The sequence below is a fragment of the Callospermophilus lateralis genome, chromosome 2 (assembly GCF_048772815.1).
Source record: "Callospermophilus lateralis isolate mCalLat2 chromosome 2, mCalLat2.hap1, whole genome shotgun sequence".
In the NCBI taxonomy this organism is placed as follows: domain Eukaryota; kingdom Metazoa; phylum Chordata; class Mammalia; order Rodentia; family Sciuridae; genus Callospermophilus; species Callospermophilus lateralis.
In genome coordinates, this window is record NC_135306.1 from 7453741 (window position 1) to 7478783 (window position 25043).

At 55.6% G+C, this 25043-nt stretch overlaps 1 protein-coding gene across 1 annotated transcript in view; it reads left to right on the forward strand.

Moving 5' to 3' along the window:
- The window catches only part of Eng (endoglin), a 30719-nt gene continuing 5676 nt past the window's right edge, over positions 1–25043 (forward strand). The window contains exons 1-9 of the mRNA XM_076845409.2: positions 1–426; positions 8799–8950; positions 17978–18118; positions 20357–20522; positions 21024–21068; positions 21233–21398; positions 21609–21735; positions 22146–22320; positions 23113–23255. Coding sequence (XP_076701524.1) covers positions 360–426; positions 8799–8950; positions 17978–18118; positions 20357–20522; positions 21024–21068; positions 21233–21398; positions 21609–21735; positions 22146–22320; positions 23113–23255 — 1182 coding nt within the window. The 5' untranslated portion in view covers positions 1–359. The remainder of the gene's footprint in view (positions 427–8798; positions 8951–17977; positions 18119–20356; positions 20523–21023; positions 21069–21232; positions 21399–21608; positions 21736–22145; positions 22321–23112; positions 23256–25043) is intronic.

The window sequence follows — 25043 nt, forward strand, 5'->3', positions numbered from 1 at the left end:
CTCTAAGGAAGCGCATTTCCTGCCTCCCTGGGCCGGGCTGGATGAGCCGCAGCTCCACACAGCGAGGGTCAGACCCCAGCTTCCATCCGTGTTCCCAGCCTGGCCTGCTGCTGTCCACCCCAGCCCGGCACCCTCTCCCCGCCACCCGTCGGCCAGGAGCCCCGGCCCGGTTTTAATTCTCTTGTCCACTTCTCCTGCCCCTTGGCCACCACCCAGAAGGCTGGAGCAGGGACGTCGTTGCTCCGGCCGCCTGCTCCCCTCGGGTCCCCGTGCGAGCCCACGCCGGCCCCGGCGCCCACCTGCAGCCCTGCCCCTGGACACTGGATAAGGCCCAGCGCACAGACTCCCGGGTGGACAGCATGGACCACGGAACGCTCCCCCTGGTCACTGCCCTGCTGCTGGCCGCCTGCAGTTTCGGCCCCACAAGTAAGTGCCCAAGGACCTGGGGGGCTCAGCCCCGGCGTCCCGGCCTCCCACACCACAGGAGCTCAGCTCAAGCTCGTGGAGCCTTCCTGGTGGTTTTGGGAGAGGGGGGCCAACATTCCCAGTTTGCTGAGACTAAGGGGCTTCTCGGGGGGAGGGACTTTCAGCATTCATGTTTTGGACAAAGTAGGGCAAGTTATCTATCTTGACCTTGATCCCTGGGTTCTGTTTCCCCTGCTGTGTCCAGCTCTGCCCTGAAAGTCCAGGTTCCAAATGCTGTGTAGCCCAGGAGGGTTCCCAGCCCTCTCTGGGCCTTGAGCTTCCCATCTCAGGAATGTGTGGGAACCATGTCGGGCTCTGTGTTCAAACCTCACCTTGTTACTTCCTTGAAGTGTGATTTGGGGGTCCACCTTTGGGCCTCTGAGCGAAGTGTGGTGGGTAACAAAGTTCCCCACCGGGCTGTGGCGAAGGTGGGGTGAGCTCATGCTTGCCGGAGGTGTCTGTTATGGTCACTGCTGTCGTTTGGTTACTAGCTGTAAATTCCTCTACTGTCCCGGGTCTTTAGGGTGCCCAGGCCAAGACTGCAGTCCCTGCTCTCCCGTCTCCCTCTCCTGCTCCCCAAGAGGGTGCAGACCCAGGCCAGGGTTCTGCTGGGGCTCCTTGGCCTGGGGTTTTCTCAAACGGTCATGACCTATATGGCCTTCAAAACTGACCAGAGGAGAGGTCCTGAGGAGTTGCTGATCCTCAGCCGTGCCCCACTCTGTGGGCACCTGCTTTGTCCTGCCCCTCAGCTACCCCTCACCCTGGCCCCCTCACCCACCTGTGCACCATCCAGGGACTTCCTCACAGGTGTCGGGGGAGGCCAGCAGGGAGCCGGGAATGGGAGAAGGGGTGGGGGGCAGAGGCAGTTTCAGACACCCCCTCCCCACCTTCTTCACCCCCCCCGAATTTTATTTTGTTAATTCATTATTTTCGTGGTCCTGGTGGTGGAGCCCAGGGCCTCACACATGCTGCACGAGCTGCACACTGAGCCACATCCCAGCCCAACCCAGGATTCTAAAGTCCCTAACAGTCGAGCTCTTGCGACCTCACTGATAGACTAGAAATGGAGTCTCAGAGACACCAAGTGACTTGGCAGGGATTTGACTCCGGGCCTGTGGTTACCCAGAACATTTGCTCCCAACCATGTGTGATATGGGAACCCCATTTGATAAGGGTCCCAATGGCCCTGCAAGATGGTTGTCATTGTCACCGCATTTCGTAGAAGAGAAAATGGAGGCATTGACCTGCCAAGTCCACAGAGCTGAGACAGAGGCCCACCTGAGTTCCAGGATGTGCCTCCGGCGCTCTTCCTCTTCCTGCTTAGAAGAAGCCCCGCGCTGCTTGGCCTGGTTTTATGGGATCAAAGGCAGTGACACGGGGCAGAGGGTCAGCAATGGAGGTGGGTGGGCGAGACCTGGTCCGCAGCACCTGTCCGTCCCCTCGGGGTGTGCACACGCCCTCGGGCTGACTCCAACCTCATCTCGCCTGTCAGAGAGGGGTGGCAGAGCTCTGGGACACCATGACCTGGGACTTGCCCACCGACTCTAGGTGCATATGACCTCAAGGCCATAGGAATAAATAAATGGAGTAAAATAACTAGGAGGGAATTCTGATATTTATCGCCTTTTGCAAAATACACAATTTCCTGAATTATAATTTTGTATAATATAAGTTTTAATAGCAGTCACGTGTAACGACCATTTTGCAAAATGGGAACGGTATCCACCTGCTCCCGGGAGGAGCAGGGTCAGGACCCCTGGGCTCACTGGCTTACGGGCGTCACGAGCATCCAGCCTGGCTCACGCAGTCTGGGCCACCGGCTCCCGCCATGGAGGGAAGATGGGGGCCTGGGCCAGGGCAGACCCAGATCTCCAGCCGCAGAGGGGCAATGCAGGCACTGTCCTTCAGATGGAGGGGATGAAGGCAAGCTCCGATACGGGTCGGTATGCCCCAACCACTGGACACTGGACGCCACCTCAATGTCCGTCAACAGGGCCCTGTTCAATAAATCATGAAGCGGTGGGACATCATGGGCCGGTGGATCTGTGCATCTGTGGCCGGGCCTGGTAGATAGGTGTCTGGAACAGGCTGCTAAGAGCCCCTCAGCAATTCCATTCCTCTACAACAGAAGGGTGATAATGCCTAGGGAAAGTTCTGGAAGGATGTTCACCCATGTGACTATTCTGCAGCGTGGGGGACTTCCTCAGACACATTTTTCTGTCATGTTGATTTTTATTTTTTAAGAACAAGCATGTAGAGATTTTTAAAGAGCCTTTAACCTTCTGTTTGCTTCAGTTTGCCCCTCGAAGAAAGGAGACGGGGGTGGAGAGCTGGGAGGGTAGCCCAGTGGTCATGCACTTGCCTGGTGGTGTGCGGCTCTGGGTTCCACCCCAGCCCACAATATAGAAGGAAAAAAATGGAAGAAAAGTCAAGAGAAAAGAAAATAGACAAGAAAGAAACCAATCACCTCAAACTCCCAGGCACGGGGAGATTTTGGTGAGTTGCTGACTGCTCTCTGTTGAGATTTTTTTTTAATATTTATTTTTTATTTTTATTTTTTTTAAGGTGGACACAATATCTCCATTTTATTTTTATGTGGTGCTGAGAAATGAACCCAGTGCCTCACACATGCCAGGCGAGCGCGCTACCACTTGAGCCACATCCCCGGCCCCGTCTGTTAAGATTTTTAAGATTTAATCCAGGCAGATTAATATTTGGGGGTCTTGTGTACTCTTCTTGTGTCCCCAGAGGCTTCCATGTTGCCCTGTGGGCTCCATACACATCCCTATGGCAGTTCTAGAATATTCTGTCTCTCCCACGTGCCATCGTTTGCCCAGTGACTCCCTCATTGGTGACTATTTAGGTGTTTTCCCTTCGTTTTAGTTATAAATACCACCGAGGCACGTTTGGGTTCGTGCACTTTTCCTGCGTTTCGGGTTATTTCCCTTGGAAGGGGTCCCAGGAGCGGGGTGCCGGGCCGGGCCGAGCTGGGTGGCTGGATGGAGCAGTGTTTCCGAAGCAGAAGCAGCGTGTACAGGGTTTGCCCGAGGACGGGGCAGAGCTGTGCCTCGGGGCCTCCATGTGCCGGCCACCTGGCAGGGTCTGGGACTCCTGGCAGAGCAGACAGTGACACAGGACAGACACCCTCTTCTTCCAGCTGGACTCTGGGGCGGGTCCGCACTTGCCAGGGGAGAGGATGGGGAGGAGCAGTGTGAGCTGGGGGTGCGGCCTGGGGGTGTAGCGATGTGACCACCGAAGACTGTCCCGCGCCTCCCGCTGAGGGACAGAGGGACTGGCTCCGGGTCGCCTGTGAGTCTTCCCTGGGCCCTTGGAAGACAGGCCTGGTCCCTTCACTCCATTTTTGGTGGATCTAGGTGAGAGGGGGACGACTAACTCTCCTGTGACCTCAGGGAAGGACATGGAGTTTCTATGAGTGACAGCTCCAGGTCCTGGCCCCAGCGGCCTGCTCCAGAGCCCAGCTTCTGTCCCTCACCTCTGGCGTCGGGGCTCTGAGGACTGGGAGAGCTGGTCGCCCTGGCCCTGGGCACCCCCAGGCTTCGGGGCACCATTCTACAGACTGAGGGGGACCCACATCCAGGGCTGGGCCGGCTTCGACCCCTGGGCGGGGTGGGGTGAGGAGATACACCGCTGACACTCAGGCGGGGCTTACTGTACGCCTGCACGGCTCTGGCCATATGTATGCACTGTCAGGCAGCCTCTGCACCCTGAGCCCTGAGCACCCAGAGGAGATGGACCAGGCAGGGAGGGGGGGTCACCTGAAAGGAGCAGCTGGGGCCTGAGCCCTGGGCCTGACCACTGCACCCACGAGCTTCCTGTGGCCCAGTGGTCACCCCACCCCTGCTCCTGTCCCCAGGATGGCCCTCCCACCTCAGGCACAACCCTGGGGCCCTGCCTCAACCCTCAATGGCCCCTCAGCCCCCTGCCCTCTCTCCTGCCTCATCCCCAGAAGGGACCTTGGAGCACTGAGCCCAGGGCAGCCTGGAGCAGGTCCTGTTCCTTCCTTCTTCTCCCTGCCCTGGGCCCACAGGGGGACCGAGTCCTAGTACGGCAGAGGGACTTGCTGCCAGTCCTCCAATGAGTGAGAGGCAGGCCCCACCAACCCATTCCTCACGTGAGCGCAGCCTGCCTGAGCCTGGGCTCCAGCGACCGGGACACAACGTGGGTGGCACTTGCCCCGTCCTGGAAAAGCTCACCGGGCGTGCAGACACACAGACGGTCAGAACAACACACCTGGGTGCATGTGGTTCTGGAAGGGCCGCCAGGCACCGGGGCACCGAGGACAGGAGGGGTCGTTCCAGGGAGACTCTCACCACAGGGTTTTGAAGACGAATAGAAGTTGACCAGGGGCCAGCCCCAGGATGATGACTAGTCTGAGAAAAGCAATGTTGAGAAGGAGGAGAAAGCTGTGTGTGGAGGAAAAGCCTCTGTCCCCACTGACTGTGTTTGCCTAATTGTGATGGCAGATGCCAGGTCCTGAGTGCCCTCCATTCATCAGGAGCCAATGTGGCATTGTGTGTCTGTCACCTTAGGGACATGCTCACCGCTTCCTTGGGAAAGGTGTCAAGCTTGTTGTCACCCCATTGTCCAACACTGAGGAGTGGAAAGGCAGCTGGAAGGTGGCAGATTCAGGATCAGAGGTTTTGGTTGTAGTTGGACTCGATATCTTTATTTTATTTATTTATTTTTTGTGGTGCTGAGGATTGAACCCAGGGCCTCACGCAAGGAAGGCAAGCGCTCTGCCACTGAGCCCCAGCCCCAGATCCCCGGGTTGCCAGACATGAACTTGACCCTACAGGTGCTGGGAAACTGTGGGAAAGACGGGAGTAGAGGGGAGCGGAGGCCTCACGTGGCTGAGAAATCTGTGAGGTTGCAATGCACCCCGAAAGGAGTAAAGGGTGGTGGGGAACTGAAGAGGGGACAGATTTCTCTGCAAAGAAGAACCTTGTTAAAAGGTATCTGCCCTGAGCCAGATGTGCTGGCACATGCCTGTCATCCCTGCGGCACGGGAGGCTGAGGCAGGAGGATCACAACTTAGCCAGGCCAGAAGCAATTTAGCTAGGCCCTGTCTCAAATTAAAAAAATAAGAAGGGCTGGGAATGTGGCTCAATGGTTAAGTGCCTCTGGGTTCAATCCCTGGCTCTCACCTTCCTCCCCACCAAAAAAAAAAAAAAAAAAAAAAATTAGGAACAAAAGTGATCTGCCCTTGTATCGTCAGTGAGCCTTCACAGCAGTGGTGTCCTGAGCACCTGTGGCCACTCAGGTGACTGCATCCAGTGACACACAGGTGTATGCTGGGTGCTAGCTTGGCTGTCAGGGCTCAAGTCCAGGCTCTGCCACCTAGGAGCTGATAGCCTGGGCAAACTCTTCAACCTCCCACTCTTCACTTTCCTCCAGTCTCTAGAGGCCTCTGCGAAGAGCAAAGAACTAACTCAGGTGGAGCCTCAAGGCAGCCCCCCAGGTGGACTCCCAGGAGCACTCAGCCACATCCTCAGCCCTTTTTTAATATTTTTATATTTTAATTTGAGACAGGGTTTTGCTAAGTTGCTTAGGGGCCTTGCTAAGTTGTTGAGGTTGAATTGAACTTGTGATCCTCCTGCCTCAGCCTCCCCAGCCTCTGGGGTGACAGATGTGGACCACCACGCCCGTTTCCCAGTAAGCATTTTTGGAAGCCTCTGCCATAATGATTGTGTCTGCAAATGGGGAAACTGAGGCCCGGGCACTATGCAGTCTCTGGTATGCTCAGGAGGAGACTCAGACTGGCTTCTGCTCTGGGCGGCCAGCCTCTGAATTCAGAGGCAGAGCTGGGATTTGACCCAGGCCATCCATCTCCAGAGCTGCTTTTCTTGCCCCCAATCCTCTATGGCTTCCTTGAGAGGTTTGCAAAGCCTCAGAGGTGGCTGTACACTCAGGGGTAGGGAGGCCAGAGGAGGGGAGAGTGTGGGGAGGTGGCTCCAGGGTCTCGCTTGGGAGGCCGGGTCACCCAGGCCCCTGGTGGCGCCTCCTCCAACCGGGTCCCAGGAGGCCCTGGTGTTCCCTTGGTGCCAGGGGATTGTTTTCAGGCGTCTGGGCCCGCCTCGGGCTCCAGGAGACAGGCCCAGGCGTCACACTCCCTCCTGTCTCCCCATTCTCCGTCTGGGGGGTGGGGGTGGCCAGGATTCGAAAAGGCCCCAAAATAAATGGACCTCTTATCTGATCTCCCAGCCTGGCCCGTTATCTGATCATTACATAATGGCCAGGCCTGTGGCCTCTCCCGATGGCTGACGGCATGGAGGAGGTGGCCCCAGGCGGCCCGGCAATCCGGGAGGAACTAGGGTTCCTGGAAGTCTGGGGAGGGGGCAGGGAAAGTCGGAAGGGAAGGAGGGAGGCACAGCGCTGCTCTGCAGGCCAGACCCCAGGCCCCCTGGGGAGGGGTTCCAGGTTCAGCTGGTCAGCCACAGGCTGTCTATCTGGTGTCGCCTGCTTCGCTGGGCCCCAGTCTCCCCATCTGTACAACCTGGGTTTGGACTAAGGAACGAGGTTCAAGCCTTGGGGCTAGAGGGTCAGGAGTGGAGATGGCAGGAGAGGGTGCCAGCCCTTAAGCCATCGGGTTGAAGGAGACCCCAGTGACGTCCCTCCCACAGGACCCTCACTGGAGGCTGCCCGTCCCCCCACTTCACCCCCCCTTGAGACAGTCAGATCTTCTATAGTGACTGCAGCCAATAAAATAATTGTAATAAAAAGAGTGACCGTATGCCCAGCCCCATGGAGGCTCCCAACAACCTCTGTGTGTTATTGGGTTCTATTCTTTTTTCTTCTTTTTTTTTTTTTTTGGTCCCCGGGATTGAACCCGGGTTGCTTAACCACTGAGCCACATCCAGTCCTCTTTCTTTTTTCATTTTAAAACAGGATCTTGTTCAATTGCTTAGGGCAATTCAGTAGCTGAGGCTGACCTTGAACTTGTGATCCTCCTGCCTCAGCCTCCTGAGTCACTGGGATTACAGGCGTGTGCCACCACACCTGGCCTGGGTTCTATTCTTATTGTCATTTTACAGATCAGGAAACTGAAGCTCTTGAGTGGTGAAAGCCGTTCAGCAAAGCCACCTAGCTCATAAGCCTGGGTTCCAACCCAGGTCACCCTAACTCCAAGGACCTTGCTTGGAGCAAAAATGCCATATTGCCCAGACCCTCTGCAGTCCTGGCACATCAGGATGGGGCTAGAGGAGGCCTCGTAAAGTTTGGGTCCCCACCGTGGCCAAGGTCCTCGTCCAGAACCATCTCGCAGGACTGAGCAGCAAGACCAGTCCATGGCCGGGCGGCCACCTTCCCTCCCCTGGGCTGTGGAAAGCCGGGAAAGGTGGGGAAGGAGGCCAGGTCAGGCTGCAGACGGCGGGGTCCAGGAGAAGCCTGCCTGCCCCCCCTCCGAGCTGGCGTCGGCTGGACGTGAGGCCAGTCCCTCCGCGCCCATCTTTGATCTCCAAGAAAACAGGAAGTGAGCGCGACAAGATGGAGACACAAACTTCCAAACAGTCTCCCCTTCCCTGTCCTCCTTCCCTCCTCCAGCCCCCCGCCCAGCACATTCCTCAGGACGAGGTGTAGGGCCCTTCCTCTTCCTCCTCTGCCGTCAGGGTGAAATTCCATCGCTTTCCCTCGGGACCGCGGTTTCCGGGCCACGGCCTCCGAGGCCTGCTCTGGGGCCTCCTTCCCCCTGGGCTGCCCTGAGGCTCGCCCTGTCCCGGGGCCAGGAAACTCTCAGCCTCTTCAGAACCGGTCCCCCTGGGCCCCCTTGAGAGGGCCAGCTGTGTCCCCTGTCTCGGCTCCCACCTTCTTCAGGGTTGACCGGCCTCGAGGCCTGTTCAGGGGACCCTGCCAGGCCCCGGGGTGTCAGGTGCAGCAGGTGAACTATGGGATGTGCAGTTACATTTGAGTTTCAGATAAGCCATGTAAGTTCCTCTAGTGTAAGTATATCCCATGCAATATTTTGGGATATACTTATAGTTTAAAAATTATTCACTGTTTATCTAAAATTCACAGTTTAACTGGACCTTTGGCCTAGTACCACTGTGACCTCAGGCAAGAGACTTTTTCTCTCTGAGCCTCAGTTTTTCATCTGCGGAATGGCCGCATTGATACCTATCTCGTAGGGAGGCTGCGAAGACGTGGTGGAGCCCTGAGTGGGCGCCTGTCCCCGGGCATGTTGTTTCTTTGTGAGCTGCGGCAGTGCCGGGCTGGAACCCAGGCTCCCCACGTGCTAGGCGAGCCCTCTGCCCAGAGCCGCACCCAGCCTCCTGGCCTGCTTCTTATCTGTCGGTCTTTCCCCTCTGCTTCTCCAACAGGTCTTGCGGAAAGTGTCCACTGTGACCTACAGCCTGTGGACCCCCAGAGGGGAGAGGTGACATACACCACCAGCCAGGTGTCTGAGGGCTGCGTGGCACATAATCCCAACGCTCTTCTTGAAGTCCACGTCCTCTTCCTGGAGTTCCCAAATGTGAGTGCCCCTGGCAGGGTCAGGAGGGGCCCAGAGAGAGCTCCAGGGCCCTGGGATGAGGGTCTTCCTGTGGTCGCCCCTGGGACAGTGGTCAAGTCTTCCCTGGGGACCCAAGAGGTGGCATTTCTGGTGGCAGGGGCAATCTTTGGAGAGAACCATAAGACCTAGGTGGGGGGCTGGGGAGAAGAGCCAGGGGGCTGAGCGGGGCTCCTGGTCTCCAGTGAAGGGATTTGACGGCTTCTCAGGGGACTTCACGCCACTCTAGGCAGCGTGGACCTTGAAAAAGGGTTTCTTTTAGCTGAATTCCAATATTCCTCCCTGGACTGTCCCCCATCAAATGTCTGTGACCCCACTGGGCAGTGTCCAAGATCCAAAGCCAGAGAGTCCAACCTCAAGAGGGAGAGCCCTCTGAAGCCCACCTTCGGTTTGTCTGAGCCTCTTGTTAACGACACGAACATACTTGTCACTCCTTACTCCACGCTGGGGCCACGCTGGGGCCGATGTCTGCCAGGGGCTAAGCACGGTCCCCGCGGAAGCCTCTCCGGGACCATCTGCCAGGGCCCACTCTCATCCCCGCTTCCCAGAGGAAGGAACGGAGGCTAGTTTTGTGATGTAAAGAAACAGGCCCAAGGCCAGAGTTCACCCCGAATCCCCAGGGGATCCAGAGCCAAGCTGTCACCTGGCTCCTCAGTGGTCAGCCATCATGGGCCTGCCTGGGCTGAAGGCCACACCTGGCCCACATGGCCTTAGATCCTAATAGCAATTTGCAGCGTTGGCTCAGGGTAAACATGTGGCCAACCTGCCTCCAAAACTGTTGAGTTGCCTTGCATTTGTGTGGTGATAAGAAGGTGCCCAGACCACCAATATCGGGGGGCCTGCTCCCCACCGCCTTGCCTGCCGTGAGGACTGTGGGCTTTGATAACCCCCAAGCCACAGATAGCACCAAACATATTTTATGTGTTTTTTTCATAGGCTTTGTATTTTTTTTTTTTCCAAATTTGGTAATGATATGGAAGAAAAGATTGCCTTCTGTGAACTCACTTCGTTTGTTCTGATGTTTAGGCCCCCGCACCTCTTAAGGGTGACTGGGATCGACAACTGAGGTCCACAGTCAGAGCAAGGCTACAGGTCAGTGCAGGGCCCAGCCAGGTGTCCAGGTGTATGGGAGCCAGCCAGCCAGGGCCCGGAAGACTGGCGCCCTCCCAGGAGCCCAGGTCAGGCAGGGCTTTCTGGAGGAGCAACAGGAAGAAGGGCCAGGAGTTGACTGAGTGTGGCCGGGTGGGAAAAGCAGAGGAGAGACCAAGGGGACAGTCTGTCGGCGGGCTCAGCGCGTGGCAGGAGCTTGCCGTTCACCGCAGAGGAGGGCACGGAGACGGAAAAGATCTGTCACTATTAAGGAGCTTGGTCTTTGTCTATGGGGCAGAGACAGTCAATGGAGGGTTTTTACGAGTGTGGCAGTATGCCACGTCGCAGTTCAAGGATCCTGGAGTTGGTGACAGAGAATCCCCCTGTCATCCCCGCCTCTTCCAGGGACCTCAGCCTGACTTATTTCTGGGAGCCAGGCTCTGAGCTCCTGCGCTCCAAGGGATAAGCGTCTGAGGAGGTGGTGGAGAGCGCAGAGGCCCAGGAGAACCACACCCAGCCCTGGATCTGTCACTGGTCACACCTTGCAGTGTACTTGGAGTGCAAGGGGTGGACCCCCACACACCCTTCTTGTCTTGAGGGTCTCACCAAGAATCACAGAGCTGCAGAACCTGACCGCAGCCTGGCATCTACTCAAGTGTGAGCCCAGGGCAGGGCCAGGAGCACAGGTCCTAGCTGCGTGCGTGCCCTTGTAGTCCCAGCTATTCTGGAGGCTGAGACAGGAGGATCTTTTGAGCTCAGGAGATCACGGCCCCAGTAGAACTTTGGCTGACCTCTTTTGGGTCCGTCGCTTTGAGCCACCTACCCGACCTGGGTCTTTCCATGAGAAGCTGGAGGTGATGATGGTCCCTACCTCACAAGGTTGCTCTGAGAATCCCGTGGGATCGTGCAGGCAAAATACTGAGCACAGCCAGATGCAGTGGTGCCTGCCTATGATCCTAGTGACTCGGGCCGCTGAGGCAGGAGGATGACTAGTTTGAGGCCAGCCTGGACAACTTAGTGAGACTCTGTCTCAAAAAAGAGCCCAGGGCCTGCCCAGAGCCTGCGTATGGCATGCAGTCACGGTTGTTGTTAGTATCATTGCTTCTCTCTAGGGTCCGTGTCTTCCCGTAAACACCCCTGCTGGGAGAAAAGGCAGAGGCCAGGAATCCACTTTCAGAGAGGCCAACTGTAGTCCAGCCCCATGGAGCTGGGCCTCTGCACCAAGCTCCTTGTCCCACGATCCTGCCAAGTCCTGTGCTGAGGAAGCTGTGGCTTCCAAGGCACCCTCCTCCCCAGGCGGCCCCCAGCAGTGGGTCCACAGCTGCACGGGCCCCTCCACCAGCTCTCACCAGATGCCTGCTCTGTGCCCCCGCCCCTGTGTTGGGCACTGAGGATGCAGAGAGAAAGGAGAGCCAGGCCCTTCCTGCCCCATGCCACTCATGGGCAGGGAGGTAGACATTGGCAGCCCTGGAATTGAGTGATGGGATTGGCAAGGGGGCAGGGGTGCAGGGGCCTGTGGGTGACTTCAGGGGACAGGGACGAACACTGAACATGAAGAGAGGGGCATTAGGGAAAAGGCTTTCAGAGGCTAGGCACTTGGTGGGGTCAAGACCCTGAGGCCAGAGACATGGGCTGGTGGCTCTGTGGGGTGGCGCTGGCTCAACAGCCAGCCAGATCCCTCCTGACCTATTACCGCCTTCGTCAATCCTGGCACAGAAAGCGGCTTTCCGGACCATCTCTGCATGGCCTCAAAACCCTCAGACTTCCTGTCGGTGGGTGGCCCTCGTCTGAGCAGGGGCCACCGCGGAGAGCCCCAGGCAGCGTGAGGCCCAGTTGTGTGCGTGTGTGCGTGTGCCTTGGGGTGGTCTGCGGACCCACCAGGGGGCTGCTGGACAGGGGCTTTATCTGCTTGGTCCCTGAAGGGCAGGCCGGAGCCTGGATTCCGGGAGGGGGCCAGGATCACATCCTGACCCGGGAGACAGGAAGCCGGCCTGGTGTCTCAGCAATTCCCGTCAGACCCGCTGCGCTGATCCGCCGTCTTCCTCACCGAGCACCAGCAGCCAGGCCTGGGCAGAGCCGGGTCGGCCGCTGATTCACCCCACTCCCGGCAAACGGGGCGGGCGAGTCAAAGACACCCCACCCACGCCTAGGCAGAGGAGGGCCAGGACTGGGAACTGACTCAGCCTGGCCAGAGGGGCAGGCAGGGCCATTCCGGCAGAGAAGGTGATCCAGTAGGGACCCCAGGCTCCCCAGATCATCCTGGGAAGGGGCTGTGGAAGGTAGTGCAGCCTGGACAAGGGGCCCCCACCCTGGGCCCCAGAATGAGTGACCTCTCGATGGCCAGTTGATCCCTCCTCCAGGGTAGGGAGACTGTGTGGACAAAGGGGTGTGCCCATCTGAACCTCACCCTCCTCTCTAGCTTCTGCTCTGGATACGAGGGTCCCTGAATTCCTTATCCTAGGACTGCATGGTTTTTTTCTGGCCGGGGATACTGGGGATTGAATTCGGGGTGCTGAACCACTGAGCCACATCCCCAGCCCTTTTGGTTTTTTAATTTTGAGACAGGGTCTTGCTAAGTTGCTAAGGCTGGCCTTGAAGTTGCAATCCTCCCATCTCAGCCTCCTGAGTTGCTGGGATTATGGGCATGGCCTTCACATCTGGTGTGGCTCTTTCTTGTCCTTTTTCTGAGTGGGGCAGCTTCCCTAGGCCTGAAGGGTGGTGGTGTTGGCTATTTGGGGGTAGGATGGCAGAGTTTGGGCATATGGGGAGCTGTTCACATGGGGCACCTGAGGTCCTTGCTGTGCTATCAGAAGGAGGGTGCAGAGACAGGAGCGGGGCTGGGGCCGGCAGCTGCCATCATATTCTTGTTCCAGGATTTTCAAATGTGAGAGGTGGGCTTGACCCAGGGGCCTGAGTGGGCAGGGGTCAGATGTACTGGGCAGGGACTGTGCTTGTCTCTCACAGTGTCCCCGGTGGCCATTCCAAGTCAGCCTGGGGTTAGATATCTGCTGGATAATGTGTGGATAATGGAAGGGAGGGAGGGAGGGAGGAAAGAAAGGAGGAGGAGAAGACATATGAGCATAAGCATCTGTCATCTGCCACTTGAGTGCCTGGGTCATTGTTCGGTTGTTCAGGGTTAACTTTGTTCTCTGCTGTACCATCTCCCATTCCCCTTGCGGGGAGCAGAAGCCCCCTAGCCAGCCTCTCTGGCAGGAAAGAGAGTCAGGGGAGGCAGGGAGAGCCCCAGCTGACCCCCAGAAGGGCTGGAGGGAGCAGAGGCCCCACTGTGGGGTGGGGAGAACATCTCTCCAGGGATTCTGGAAGCCCCTTCTGTGGCTACCTGGCTGGAGACCAGGACTCCCAAATGCTAATCGCTGAGGGACCCCCAGGAGGCTGGCGGGAATGCAGGAGACACCCAGTTCCTGAATAGCACTGAGCCTGACTCCCCCAGGCAGATGGGAGCAGACACCTCCCTGTGGCGTGTCACAGCTCCCACGGCCTGCTGCCCAGGTCTGACATCCAAAGCTGTGGCACTGCCCTGGGCGAGTGCCCATGTGCTGCCATCCCTTGGTGTCCCCGGGGGGATGGGTTCCAGGATCCCCTCCGATGATACCAGAATCCAGAGATGCCCAAGGCCCTGTGTGGAGTGGTGTGGTCTTGCACATACCTGAGCAATGCTCTGCTCCACTTTAAAGTGTCTCCAGATTATTATAAAACCTGCCACAATGCCAGGGACACACAAATAGTAACAGAAAGAAAAGCCCTGCCAGGCACACGGCACACACCTATCATCCCAGCGTCTCGGGAGGCTGAGGATGGAGGATCACAATTTCAAAGCCAGCCTCAGCACCTTTGCGAGACCCTGTCTCAAAATGAAAAATAAAAAGACTGGAGATGTGGCTCAGTGGCAAAGCACCCCCTCTCGTACCAAAAAAAGAAAAAAAAAAGGGAGAGAGAGAGAGTGAGAGAAAGAAAGCTCATAAATGTCCAGCACAGACACAATTTAAATTGTATATATATATATATACACATACATATTTTGGAGCTGTTTGGTGGCCACACTCCCGGAAGTCCCAGCTAGGCAGAAAGATCACTTGAGCCCAAGAGTTCAGGGCCAGTCTGGGGAAATAGGAAGACCCTGTCTCCTTAAAAAAAAAAAAAAAAAAATTATCTGTGGTTGTTCAAATTTGTGGATGCAAGACCCACATCCACAGAGGGCCAGCCAAGCCTAGCTGGGTACTGGACAGCCCACTCTGAGGCAGAGTCACACAGCATCCTTGTGCCTTGTGAGTCTGTGAGGGGGGCGTATTGTCAGCCCATTTTCCATATCATGGAAGTGAGGCCCAGGAGGACTGTCCAGGGTCACAGGCCAATGACTGAGTACACATATTTGAATTCGGGTCTGTCTGGCTCTGACCCCTTTCACCGGCCACCCTTCCTGTATGCACTGTCCGAGTCTGCTGGGTGGACGGAGGGACGGCTGGCTCCAATGTGACCGCCTCCGGCTGGCCCTGAGGGTGGGGGCTGCGGGCAGCCCCGAGATTTCACTCCTAGAAGAATTGCTGGAAGCGGCTTTCTATAAGTGGCTACTAGCGCTCAGGGCCTCCTCTCTGAAATCCCCCGTCCCACCTCCAACCGCTGGCCCCACAATGGCATCTGTGGGCACAAAAATAGCAACTCACCTCCCGCCCACAAGTTCAGGGAAGGGTCGGGCAGGCCCAGCCTGCAGGGCTGGGGGCAAGGGGCTGGCTGGCCTGCCCACCATGCCTGGGCCCTGGAGTCCCCAGGATCTCACCTAGAAGACTGGGAGCCTGGGGCAGGGGCAGGCGGCCCCTCTCTTTGCCTCTGGGGGCAGAGAGAAGGGAAGTCGGGTGCGTGCGAGTGGCTGCCAGTGAGTCAGGCTTTGGGGATGGAAATATTTGCTATGGAAACCCGACTGGGTCTTCTGGTAACCAGTTGGCCCTCAGCAAGGCCTGGGAGCTCTGGGACCCCAAGAGCCCCACTTTCCAGCCTCCCCCAGTATCCAATCCACTCATGTGTGATCCTGGCAGGAGACTATCCCCCCGCTTTTTTGGCCTCAGCCTCCCTATCCCCCAACTGAACAGGAAAGTCTTGGTGACAAGGCAGTGGTGGACTTGGCTTAGGAGCCCTGGGAGAAGAACTGAGTATGTGACAAATGTCACAAAGCTCTAGCCTCCTAGCCCTCTGACCCCCAGCTGACCGGGCCCTGACCTCCATCTCCCTTTCTTCACTTCCTTTCAGCAGAGCCCCGCCTGGTTCTGCTTTCCAGCCATATTCCCATTTCACAGGCAAGGAAACTGAGGCACGGAGGCACCGGCGGTGTCGCAGTAGCAGCGGGTCCCATCACACAGGGTTCTTTCCTCCAAGAAGAGCCTGGCTCCCACAGCTGGCGGGTGTCCACCAAGGGATAGAGGACGGCTTTCCCCATCCGCTGGTGTTCCCTGGCTGCAATCTGCCAAGTCATGGGGCCCGTCTCTCTGCCATACGTACCCCTTGAAGTTCTCCTCTCAGGGTGGGGACAAACAAGTGCCACTGAGGCGCAGTTGAGAGAAGGGCACGGTCCAGGGCCTGGGCCTCCATTCAGACCCAGGCTGACGGGCCCGGGGTTCGGCTTTGCCTGCAGTTGCCTCTGCAGCTTCCTCCTAGAGCCTCTATTTCCCCATCTGTAAGATGGGAGGACACCTGTTCCTGCTTTGATCAGAAGCGCCTGCCACGTGCTCAGCGCAGGGGCAGACCGGGCGGGGTCGAACCCGGGAAATCACTGGCACTTTATTGAGGTAAAATTCACCCATTCAGAGAAGAACCTGAGTGGTCTGTGGAGAGGCACAGTTGTGTGCCCATAGTTGATGGTTTCACAGGACATAGGACAGAGCACCAGGCCTGGTCTCCACACCAGCGAGGCGGCTTGCACTTTCCTTTGGTCAGGTCTAAGTAGTGATCACAGCCCTGGAGCCAAAGGCTGGTTCTGACAGTTAGATATTTCGCATTTCATAAAAGATGGCCTTAAATCCAGCAATTAGTTATTAAAGTGTTTAGAATGCATAATATTTTAAAAAACTGATGAAACAGATGCTTTGAAACGGCGTTATAAACCCATTAGAAAATGTGATGCAAACCGATGCACACATAAACGTGAAGCCTCCTCTTCTACTGTGAATCAGCGTGAGAATCACTATTGAAGAATAATTGCCTAAAGAGCCCTCCAAAGGGACAGAGCTGATCTGTGGACACTGAAAATGAAGTCACAGTATTTGCTCTCTTTTTTGTTTGTTTTAAAGAGTGAACTTGAACACAAAGAGTGATTACAGTGTTATTATTGAGTAGCGGAAATATTTCTGAGCAGATTTTTCCAGGGTCTGACCCGCTGTCTCTGGCTCGGTGGCGTCAGCTGGGAAATGCAATCTGATGTGAATCCCCACACTTTCCACTGTGTCTCCATCTTGAAATCGCTTGTCCCTTCTGATGGGGGGAGGAGACTTTGGGGGTCAGCTCTTGGCCACAAGCTTTTGTCTGAGAGCTGCTGGCTCTGGAAGCACAGGAAAGCGCTTCCGTGTCTGTCTTTGTCCTGGAGAGTCGTAGGGCTCTGGGGTCCTGAGCTGCCTCTTCATTCTTGCTCCTCAGCCATTCACACCCTGCCTGCTCAGAAAGCGACGGGGCAGAGCGGAGGTCACTCTCCACAGAGGTTATGCCCTGTGGATCACTGTCATCTTTTACTTCTTGGTCATAAGATGTAGAAAAATATTGCAGGAGTTCAGAGCAGAGGCCTGCCTGGGTCCGAATCCCAGCCCCAGCTTATTTGCTGTGCAATCATGGGCAAATGACTGCGCCTCTGGGCCTCAGTTTCCTCATCTGCAATTGATAATAATAAAGGATTGTTTCAGGAATTAAATGAGTTAATGGAAAATACTTAGAATAATCCTGGCACATAGAAAGCCATGTGTAAGTGTGGATATTACTGTTGCTGTCATGAAAACATAATTACATCAATTTAAAAACATCTTTTGTTTTTTGCTCTTATAGCTGGGGATCAAACCCAGGGCCTCACACATGCTAAGCAAGCACTGTACCATTGAGCTACACCTCCAGCCCACCATCAGTTAAAGTTTTTCTGCAGGCTGGGGGTGTAGCTCAGCGGTAAAACCTATGCTTAGCATACACGAGGCCCTGGGTTCTATCCCCAGCAGAAAAAAAAAAAAAAAAGAAAAAGAAAAAAACATCTAAAAATGCAGTCAGAAATAAAATGAATTCCACTTCACATTTTTATATTAAAATAATGGTATTATAGAGACTGGCATCTTAGCACTTTAAAATAGTGAGATAAGAGGATTACTGCAAACTAAAAGGGGAATTCGAAACGTATTTGGTTCTGGAGTGTCCCCCAAGGAGTGGAGGGTGGGTCTCCCATCCACTGGTTGGTGTTCCTTGGCTGTGATCTGCATGCTAAGCACACGCTCTACCACTGAGCTGCACCCCCAGCTCTTAGGAGAGCAACTGCGAATGTCTCCTGTGGGCTGAAAGCAGAATCTCTGCACCAGGGTCAACCATAGAGGGAGAGGGGACAATGGGGGAGCAGTCACTAACTATACACACAGGGCTCACAGGCCCGGACATAGCAGGTAATCAATGGAAGTAATAAATCTTGATTGACTATCGAGAAGTTTGGGCTCATCCCAGTTTTTTTCTCTCCTTTGGGATTTGCTGGGACTAATTTCATTCATTCATCTGATATATTTTCTGGCACATCCTGGGGGGCCTGACTCTACTCACGGGTAACCAAGAGAAACTGGGTGGGGAGAGTGGAGAGGAAGCCTTCACTGCTTAGCTGAGTGGCACCAGCTATGATAGACTGACTGGTCTGTGTGTCTCCCTGTCCCCTCCCAGGAGTTGGCAAAGTTGGAGTTGACCCTCCAGGCCTCCAAGCAAAATGGCACTTGGCATCGGGAAGTGCTTCTGGTTCTCGTGGCGAACAAGAGCGTCTTGCTGCAGCTCCAGGCTCTGGGAATCCCACTCCACTTGGCCTACGTGAGTGCATCACCCCCAAACCCAGGCCAAGGCCATGGCCAGGGTCTCCTGCCCCTACAGCCTTGCTTGACTCACCAGGGCCCTGCCAGGTGACTGATGGGCCCTGACCAAGAGACACCAGAGGGTGGCAAGACCTGAGATAAAAGAACCCAGACCAAGAGTGGGAGTCAGGCTGATGTACAACCTGGCCAGCAGGGGTCCTCAGCGTGCCCATCTGTTCAGTGGAACAGTTCGGCCCAATGATATCCCATCAAATAACATTTTCATTGTCTTTGATAAAGTTAGAAGATATTTGAAAATGTTTAAGAACAGAGGAAAAGGGTCACGAGGAAACCTAACAATGTGTTAACAGTGGTTAGGAAAGGGACATGGGATCAGGAGAGACTCTGATTTTGTTCTTTACACTTTGTCGAATTTGGGAGAGTTGCCTTAATTGACAGGGCTCATGTTGGAGGAAAAAAAAAATATGTTTTAAAAGCTCAACTCTTAAGTGTTAGTCACATCCACAAAGAGAAAGGACCCACGGGCTTTATTCCACTGCGGGGAGCCTGCGGCCGGTCAGCAGGGCCTCCTACACAGGGAGGGCCCTGGGAAGTGGCCCCAGATGTGAGCAGCTGTCTTGCAGATGAGAAAGCAGAGGAGAGAGCAGAGCAGGCCCAGGAGACAGCAGAGAGGACAGGGGAGGCACAGAAAGAAACAGACACTGAAGGGCGGCCAGCGGGGCGAGGGAGGGACACCAGAGAGACTGGGGGTGGGGGGGCAGGACTGCAGGCAGAGGGCAGAAGTCGGAGATGGGCGGCCGGGGGAGAATCTGGATGCAGCGAAGCCAGCATGGAAAGCCCCTGGAGGGAGGGAGAAAGTCACGGTCAGCTCCCAGGGCCCAGGGCCAGGTGGTGGGCAGGAAGAGCTGGGCCGCCCCGAGAGAGCCAGAGGGAAACTGAGGCTGGTCGGGGCGGGGCTTGCCGTGCTCCTCCCCCTCCCTCTTCCCGCTTTTCTGGGGTGGAGGCTGCACCTGCAGGACCATGGTCCTTGCTGAAGGTGGCCGCAGCCTCAGGCTCAGCCTCAGCAGCACCTTCCTCCTGGGGCTGAGTCTACCTGCGAGCCCGGGAGCGGGTCCCGGGAGCTGGGCGGGCCTGAGTGTCAGACCTGGCGCCAGGCGACTGACACTGACAACGTTGAGCCCTTGGTTCCCTGCTGTAGACCCATTTTACTGACGACCTTAGCCGGCCCCCATTTTTAAACCACCATCCAGTCCCAGTCTTTCCCACCAAGGGACCTGTGGTCCTCACCCATGGATCACTTTGCCCCTAGTTAATTTCTGCAGAGAGGGTTGTGGGCTCTATTCTAGAGGGATCATTCTACGGTGTCTTACCTACTGTCACTGACAGGCAGTCCTCCTTAATATCTAACTTGAAGCCCTGCTGCTGCTGCTGCTGCTGCTTCAGCTCAAGGCCTTGGCCTTGGAGATGGAATACAAAGGAACTCTGAACCAGTGGCCCCAACAGCTTCCTCTGAATCCCCCCTAGTTTCCTTGCCCAGCCCACCAGCTCCTCCCCCAGGGCACTGGCAGGAAGATGGGGAGGTGTGGGAGCTTCCTAGATTCCCAGTCCTTCCAACCAGGGGACCCGTCTCGCTCCTCTGTTCCTTATTAAATGACATCCTCTGACTTCTTTTGCTCCCAATGACTTGATGCGTATCTAGTTTCCAAATGATGAGGTTCCCCCAAAGCAGGACCACCCCGTCTCCTTCATTCTTTCATTTCTTCATCCATTCCTGTTCTCCCTTCCTTCCTGCCTTCCCGTGTTCAGGGAGCCGGGTGGCAGGGTGAAGCTGGTATGGCAGGCCCCCCGACGCTGAGCCCCGAGTCTTTCACCAACTCAGACAAATATTTCTTGGTGCCTCCTGCATGTGGAGCCCTGTGCAGGGATGGCCAGAGTGTAGAGGAGGACAGAAGGTAGCCAGATGTCATTTCATGTGGGTTCAATGGGCAGAAGCCCAGCGGGGCCATGTTTGGACAGGTGGATGAAGAAGGATGTGTCCTTACCCCCCAGGCGTGGAAGACAGACAGAGCAGACTGGCAGGGGTGGGGGAGCCCTTGGGGGCTCTGGGATGACTGCAGATCCACCAGCTTCCACACTTTCGGCCCCGGGCTCTTCTCAACCAAAGGGCAGACTCCCCAAATTATTCCCTAACTTCCTGCACAGGACAGAAAGGACTGAGCACTCTCTGTCTCCCCAGAACCCCAAACTGGTCATCTGCCAAGAGCCCTGGGGAGCCAACCACACAGAGCTGCCATCCTTTACCACCAAGAGCCAGATCCTTGACTGGGCGGCTACAAAGGGCCCCATCACCTCAGCTGCGGCGCTGGAGGACCCCAGCAGTGTCCTGCTGCGGCTGGGCCAAGGTCAGCTTCCCCTGCAGCTTCCCCTCCGTCCAGCTCTGGAGGAATCTGAGCACCTCTGATCCATTCCTCAGACTAAGGCGCTAAAGATCCCAAGCGGGATATGATTTGCCCTGGGCCACACACAGCAAGGCAGTGCCCTTTGGGGACAGCGATTCCTCCTTCACCAAGTATCAGACTGAACTATGTGAAATGACAGGTTTTCCTTTTTTTTTTTTTTAAAGCCCCCAATCCCCCAGCACTGTCACGTTGTTCATTGTGCATCTACAGTGTGCCAAGTTTGCTAGGCACTTGGATGCTCTGTGGGGACAGACTCCCCCCTCCTGGAGCTGCCACTCTGATGAGGGAGATGACAATAAACATGTAAAGAGATAAATTCTATAATATTAGGTTTTGGTAGGAGCTATAGGAAAGACGAGAGAGGAAGGATGCACGGGGTGGTGGCCAGGCTGTATCTCCAACCGGGCCATGGACTCATTCCTTGTATTAACCCTGTATTGACAGATGAAGACACAGAGGCCCTGGGACTTGCACAGGGTGGCTCAGAAGGTAAGTGGTGGCAGCGAGGTTTGGACCTGGGTCCTCCCAGGCCCCACCCTTGAGGCTCCATGCTGCCGGCCCATCTCTGCCTTGGCGCTGGGGGTGAAGGTGGAGCCCTGTGTAGTCAGGAGCCAGGTTGCCCCGAGGGGACTGAGGTGCGTTTGTCTCTGCAGCCCTGAAGTCACCATCCTTCTGTTTGCTGGAAGCCGGCCGGGACATGGGCCACACCCTCGAATGGCAGCCGAGGGCCCCGGCTCGGGTCCGGGGCTGCCGCCTGGAGGGCGTGGCCGGCCACAAGGAGGCGCACATCGTGCGGGTGCTGCCGGGTGCTGGAGCCGGGTAAGGGTGCCCGCCCCACGCCAGACCCGCCCAGGCTCCCCTCGTGGGGCCCAGAGCCCACCCGACCCACCCAGTCCCATGTCCCCCACCGGGCCAAGGAAGAGCGCAGCCGCTGCCCCCTGGACGCCAAGGCCCAGTCCCAGCCCGCGGTCGCCGTCAGACCCCGCGTTCCCGTGTTCCACCCGCGCTGACCTGTGGGTCTCGCCGCAGGCCCCGGACCGTGACAGTGAAGGTGGAACTGAGCTGCACCTCCAGGGATCCCGACGCCATCCTCATCCTGCAGGGCCCACCCGACGTGTCCTGGCTCATCGACGCCAACCACAACATGCAGATCTGGGTAAGTCTCACCCGCCTTCTCGCCTCTGCCTTCAGGCCGCCTGCAGGCACGCACCCCAGGAGGCTTCAGGCAGGATGGTTCTGCTCCCAGGGCTCTGCCTGTGTCCACCGCCTGTTCTTCCTTCAGATCTTCACCCAGAGGTCACCTCCTCCTGGCAGCCTTCTCTGATGCTCTAGGCAGCCCTCTAACCCAGAGCACAGGGTCCAGGGCTTCTGGGAGAGGTGAACCCTGAGCTGAGTTCAAGGACAAAGGAGACAGTAGACAGGGGAAGGTGGCCAGGCAGAGCAAACAGGGGAGCCAGGAAGAGCAGGACGGAGGCCTGACATCACCCTGCCTGGCCTGCGGGTCCCTGGCCCGCCACCGGCTCCACTGCACCCTGACTCCCCGCTCTGCTCTCTCCTGGCCTGTAGACCACTGGCGAGTACTCCTTCAAGATCTTTCCAGAGAAGAACATCCGTGGCTTTGTGCTCCCAGATACATCCCAAGGCCTGCTGGGAGAGGCCCGGACGCTCAACGCCAGCATCGTGGCCTCCTTCGTGGAGCTCCCTCTGGCCAGAGCTGTCTCGCTGCGGGACCCCAGCTGTGGTGAGCCAGCCCCCTCTCCTGCCCCTCTCCCCTACCTGCCTTGGATCACTCGCCACGGCGTCCTGGCAGTTTGGCCAAGTTGCACCGACCTCTCTGAGCCTCATTGTCCTCATCTGCAGCATGGGGACAATGAATAGCTGGCCTCCCGAGAGCATGGTGCCAGTGCATCCTGAGTGGTCGGTTGCCGGGTTTGTGTTCTCGCGACTAAAAGGCTCAGGGGTCACTCCAGGGGAACTGGGCTAACTGGGCTGCGCAAATAACCGCACAAGAGACGCAAATACCTTTTTCTTCGGGGTCACTGTGACAGATCCTCTGACCTTAAGGGTCCACAGGAAGAGAGAGAGAGAGAGAGCACGCGCTGACCCCTTTTATTGAGGAGAAGCTATTCAAATGAGGCCACGGGTCAGGTTTCAGGGGGCTGAGTCTACATCTTCATGATGTCCACTGTCAGCAGGTTGACTGACACCTGGGTAGGCCACACCCAAGGGCACAGTAAGAGAAGGGGACACACACAAGGCACTTCCATGGAAGATTCTGTCCTAAACAGGGCAAGGGGTTATATTACAAAGGAACAGTGAGCGTAGCTCTACCCGTGGGGCTGTGGGAAGGCACGCCCATGCACAAAGACACAGTCAGGTGAACCCTAGAAGAGCACCCTAGAAGAGCGGGACTGTCTAGCAGCATGGGTGCCTGACCCCACAGAGCCCAGCAGGGGAGTTAACTCAGTCACTTGCAAGGTTGGTTTCCCACAGTTGGTGACTGCCTGCTTTGCCACCACCTGCTGCCCCCCAGGCGGTGGACTACAGACCTCACCTGCACCGGTCCCAACCACCCCTCCCAAGGAGAGCTGCAGCCCAGAGCTACTCATGTCCCTGATCCAGCCCAAGTGCGCCCATGACGTCATGACTCTGATACTGAAGAAAGATCTGGTGGAGGTAAGAGAATCCAGCCCGCCCGCCCTCCAACAGCTAGCCCCTCCCTGGCCTCAGAATCTTGGGGCCCCACCCAGGAAGGGGGGGGACAAGTCACCTCTCTCTACAAGCCTGTATTCCCACTTTAAAATGTGATTGGTAATGGTACCTACCTCATGGGGAGAATTCAGTGAGCCCAAACTCACTGAAAACAGTCAGGAGTGGCACAGAGAGCTCAGCAAATAACACCAGGGGGTCATTAATCCCACAGTTGGCTGAGCTGGGAGGTCACTTAACATAATAACACTTAGCAGGCACAATGTGGTCTCTGCCATACTGACAAAGGAATATTTACAATAAAAATAATGCATGTGCCAGGTGCAGTGGCCTCACCTGTAATCCCAGCGGCTCTGGAAGCTGAAGCAGGAGGGTCGTGAGTTCAAAGCCAGCCTCAACTAAATTTCGAGGCCCTAAGCAACTCAGTGAGACCCTAAATAAAATACAAAAAAGGGCTGGGGAATGTGGCTCAATGGTTCAGTGCCCCTGAGTTCAATCGCTGCTACAAAATAATAATAATGATGATGATGATGATGATGATGATGCAGCACATGGCTCAGTGGTAGAGTGCTTGCCCAGCATACATGAGGTCCTAGGTTCAATCCCCCAAACAAAAGCAAAACAAAAAAAGCTTTAAAACTGAACAAGGGGCTGAGGATATAGCTCAGTTGATAGAGTGCTTGCCTTACATGCACAAGGCCCTGGGTTCAATCCCCAGCACAAACAAAAAAAAAAAAATAATAAACAAAACTTAGAAAAGAAGAAAATCTTGATCTTATCTCCTAAAGACAGTGACTGTTGACATTTCGGTTAGGTTGCTGTCTGGTGTGATTTCTCTGTTTCTTTCATGAGTGTAATCATAATCGATGCTTTTTTCTCCTATTCACTTAACCTACTTTTGAAACTTTGACACCTGTGCCTAATCATATTTTACCAAGCATATATTATTTTATTATTTGGACATGCCATAATGAATTCCTCCTCCTTTGTTAAACATTTGTTTCCAATTCTATATTATAAATATGCAGAAAATATCATTTTGCATAGAACTTCTCTTTTTTCTTTTGTTTAGGTACCAGGGATTGAACCCAGGGGTGCCTACCACTGGGCTACATCCCCAGCTCTTTTTAACTTTTTAAATTTTGAGACAGGATCTCACTAAGTTGTTCAGCTGACCTCAAATTTGTAATCCTCCTGACTCTGCCTCCCGAGATGCTAGGATTACAGGCCTGCACCACAGTGCCTTGTTTATTGTTTTTTGTTTTTTAAGGATAGATTTCCACATGGGTGGGATTTCTGGATCAAAGTCTATGAAGTGTTTTTTTTGTTTGTTTTAGTTGTATATGGACTCAATGCCTTTATTTGTTTTTATGTGGTGCTAGGATCCAACCCAGTGCCTCATACTTGAGAGGCAAGTGCTCTACCACTGAGCTACAGCCCCAGCCCAAAAATCTATGAAGTTTTGATACATGTTGCCAACTGGCTTTGCAAAGAGGATTTGAATGTTCACTGCTGGTTTATGAGAGTACTTTGACCACATCTCTCTCTCTCTAGACTGTAATTAAAAACAAAAAGAAGACCTTTGCCAGTGTGGGAGGTGGAACATGGTGTTCCATTCTTTTTTAATTTATAATTCTTTGGTTAGAAGTGAGAGGGGGTGTAGCTCTGTCTCTTTATTTCTGGGTACTGGCATTTGAATCCAGGGGCACTTTACCACTGAGTCACATCCTCAGTCCTTTTTATTTTTTATTTTGA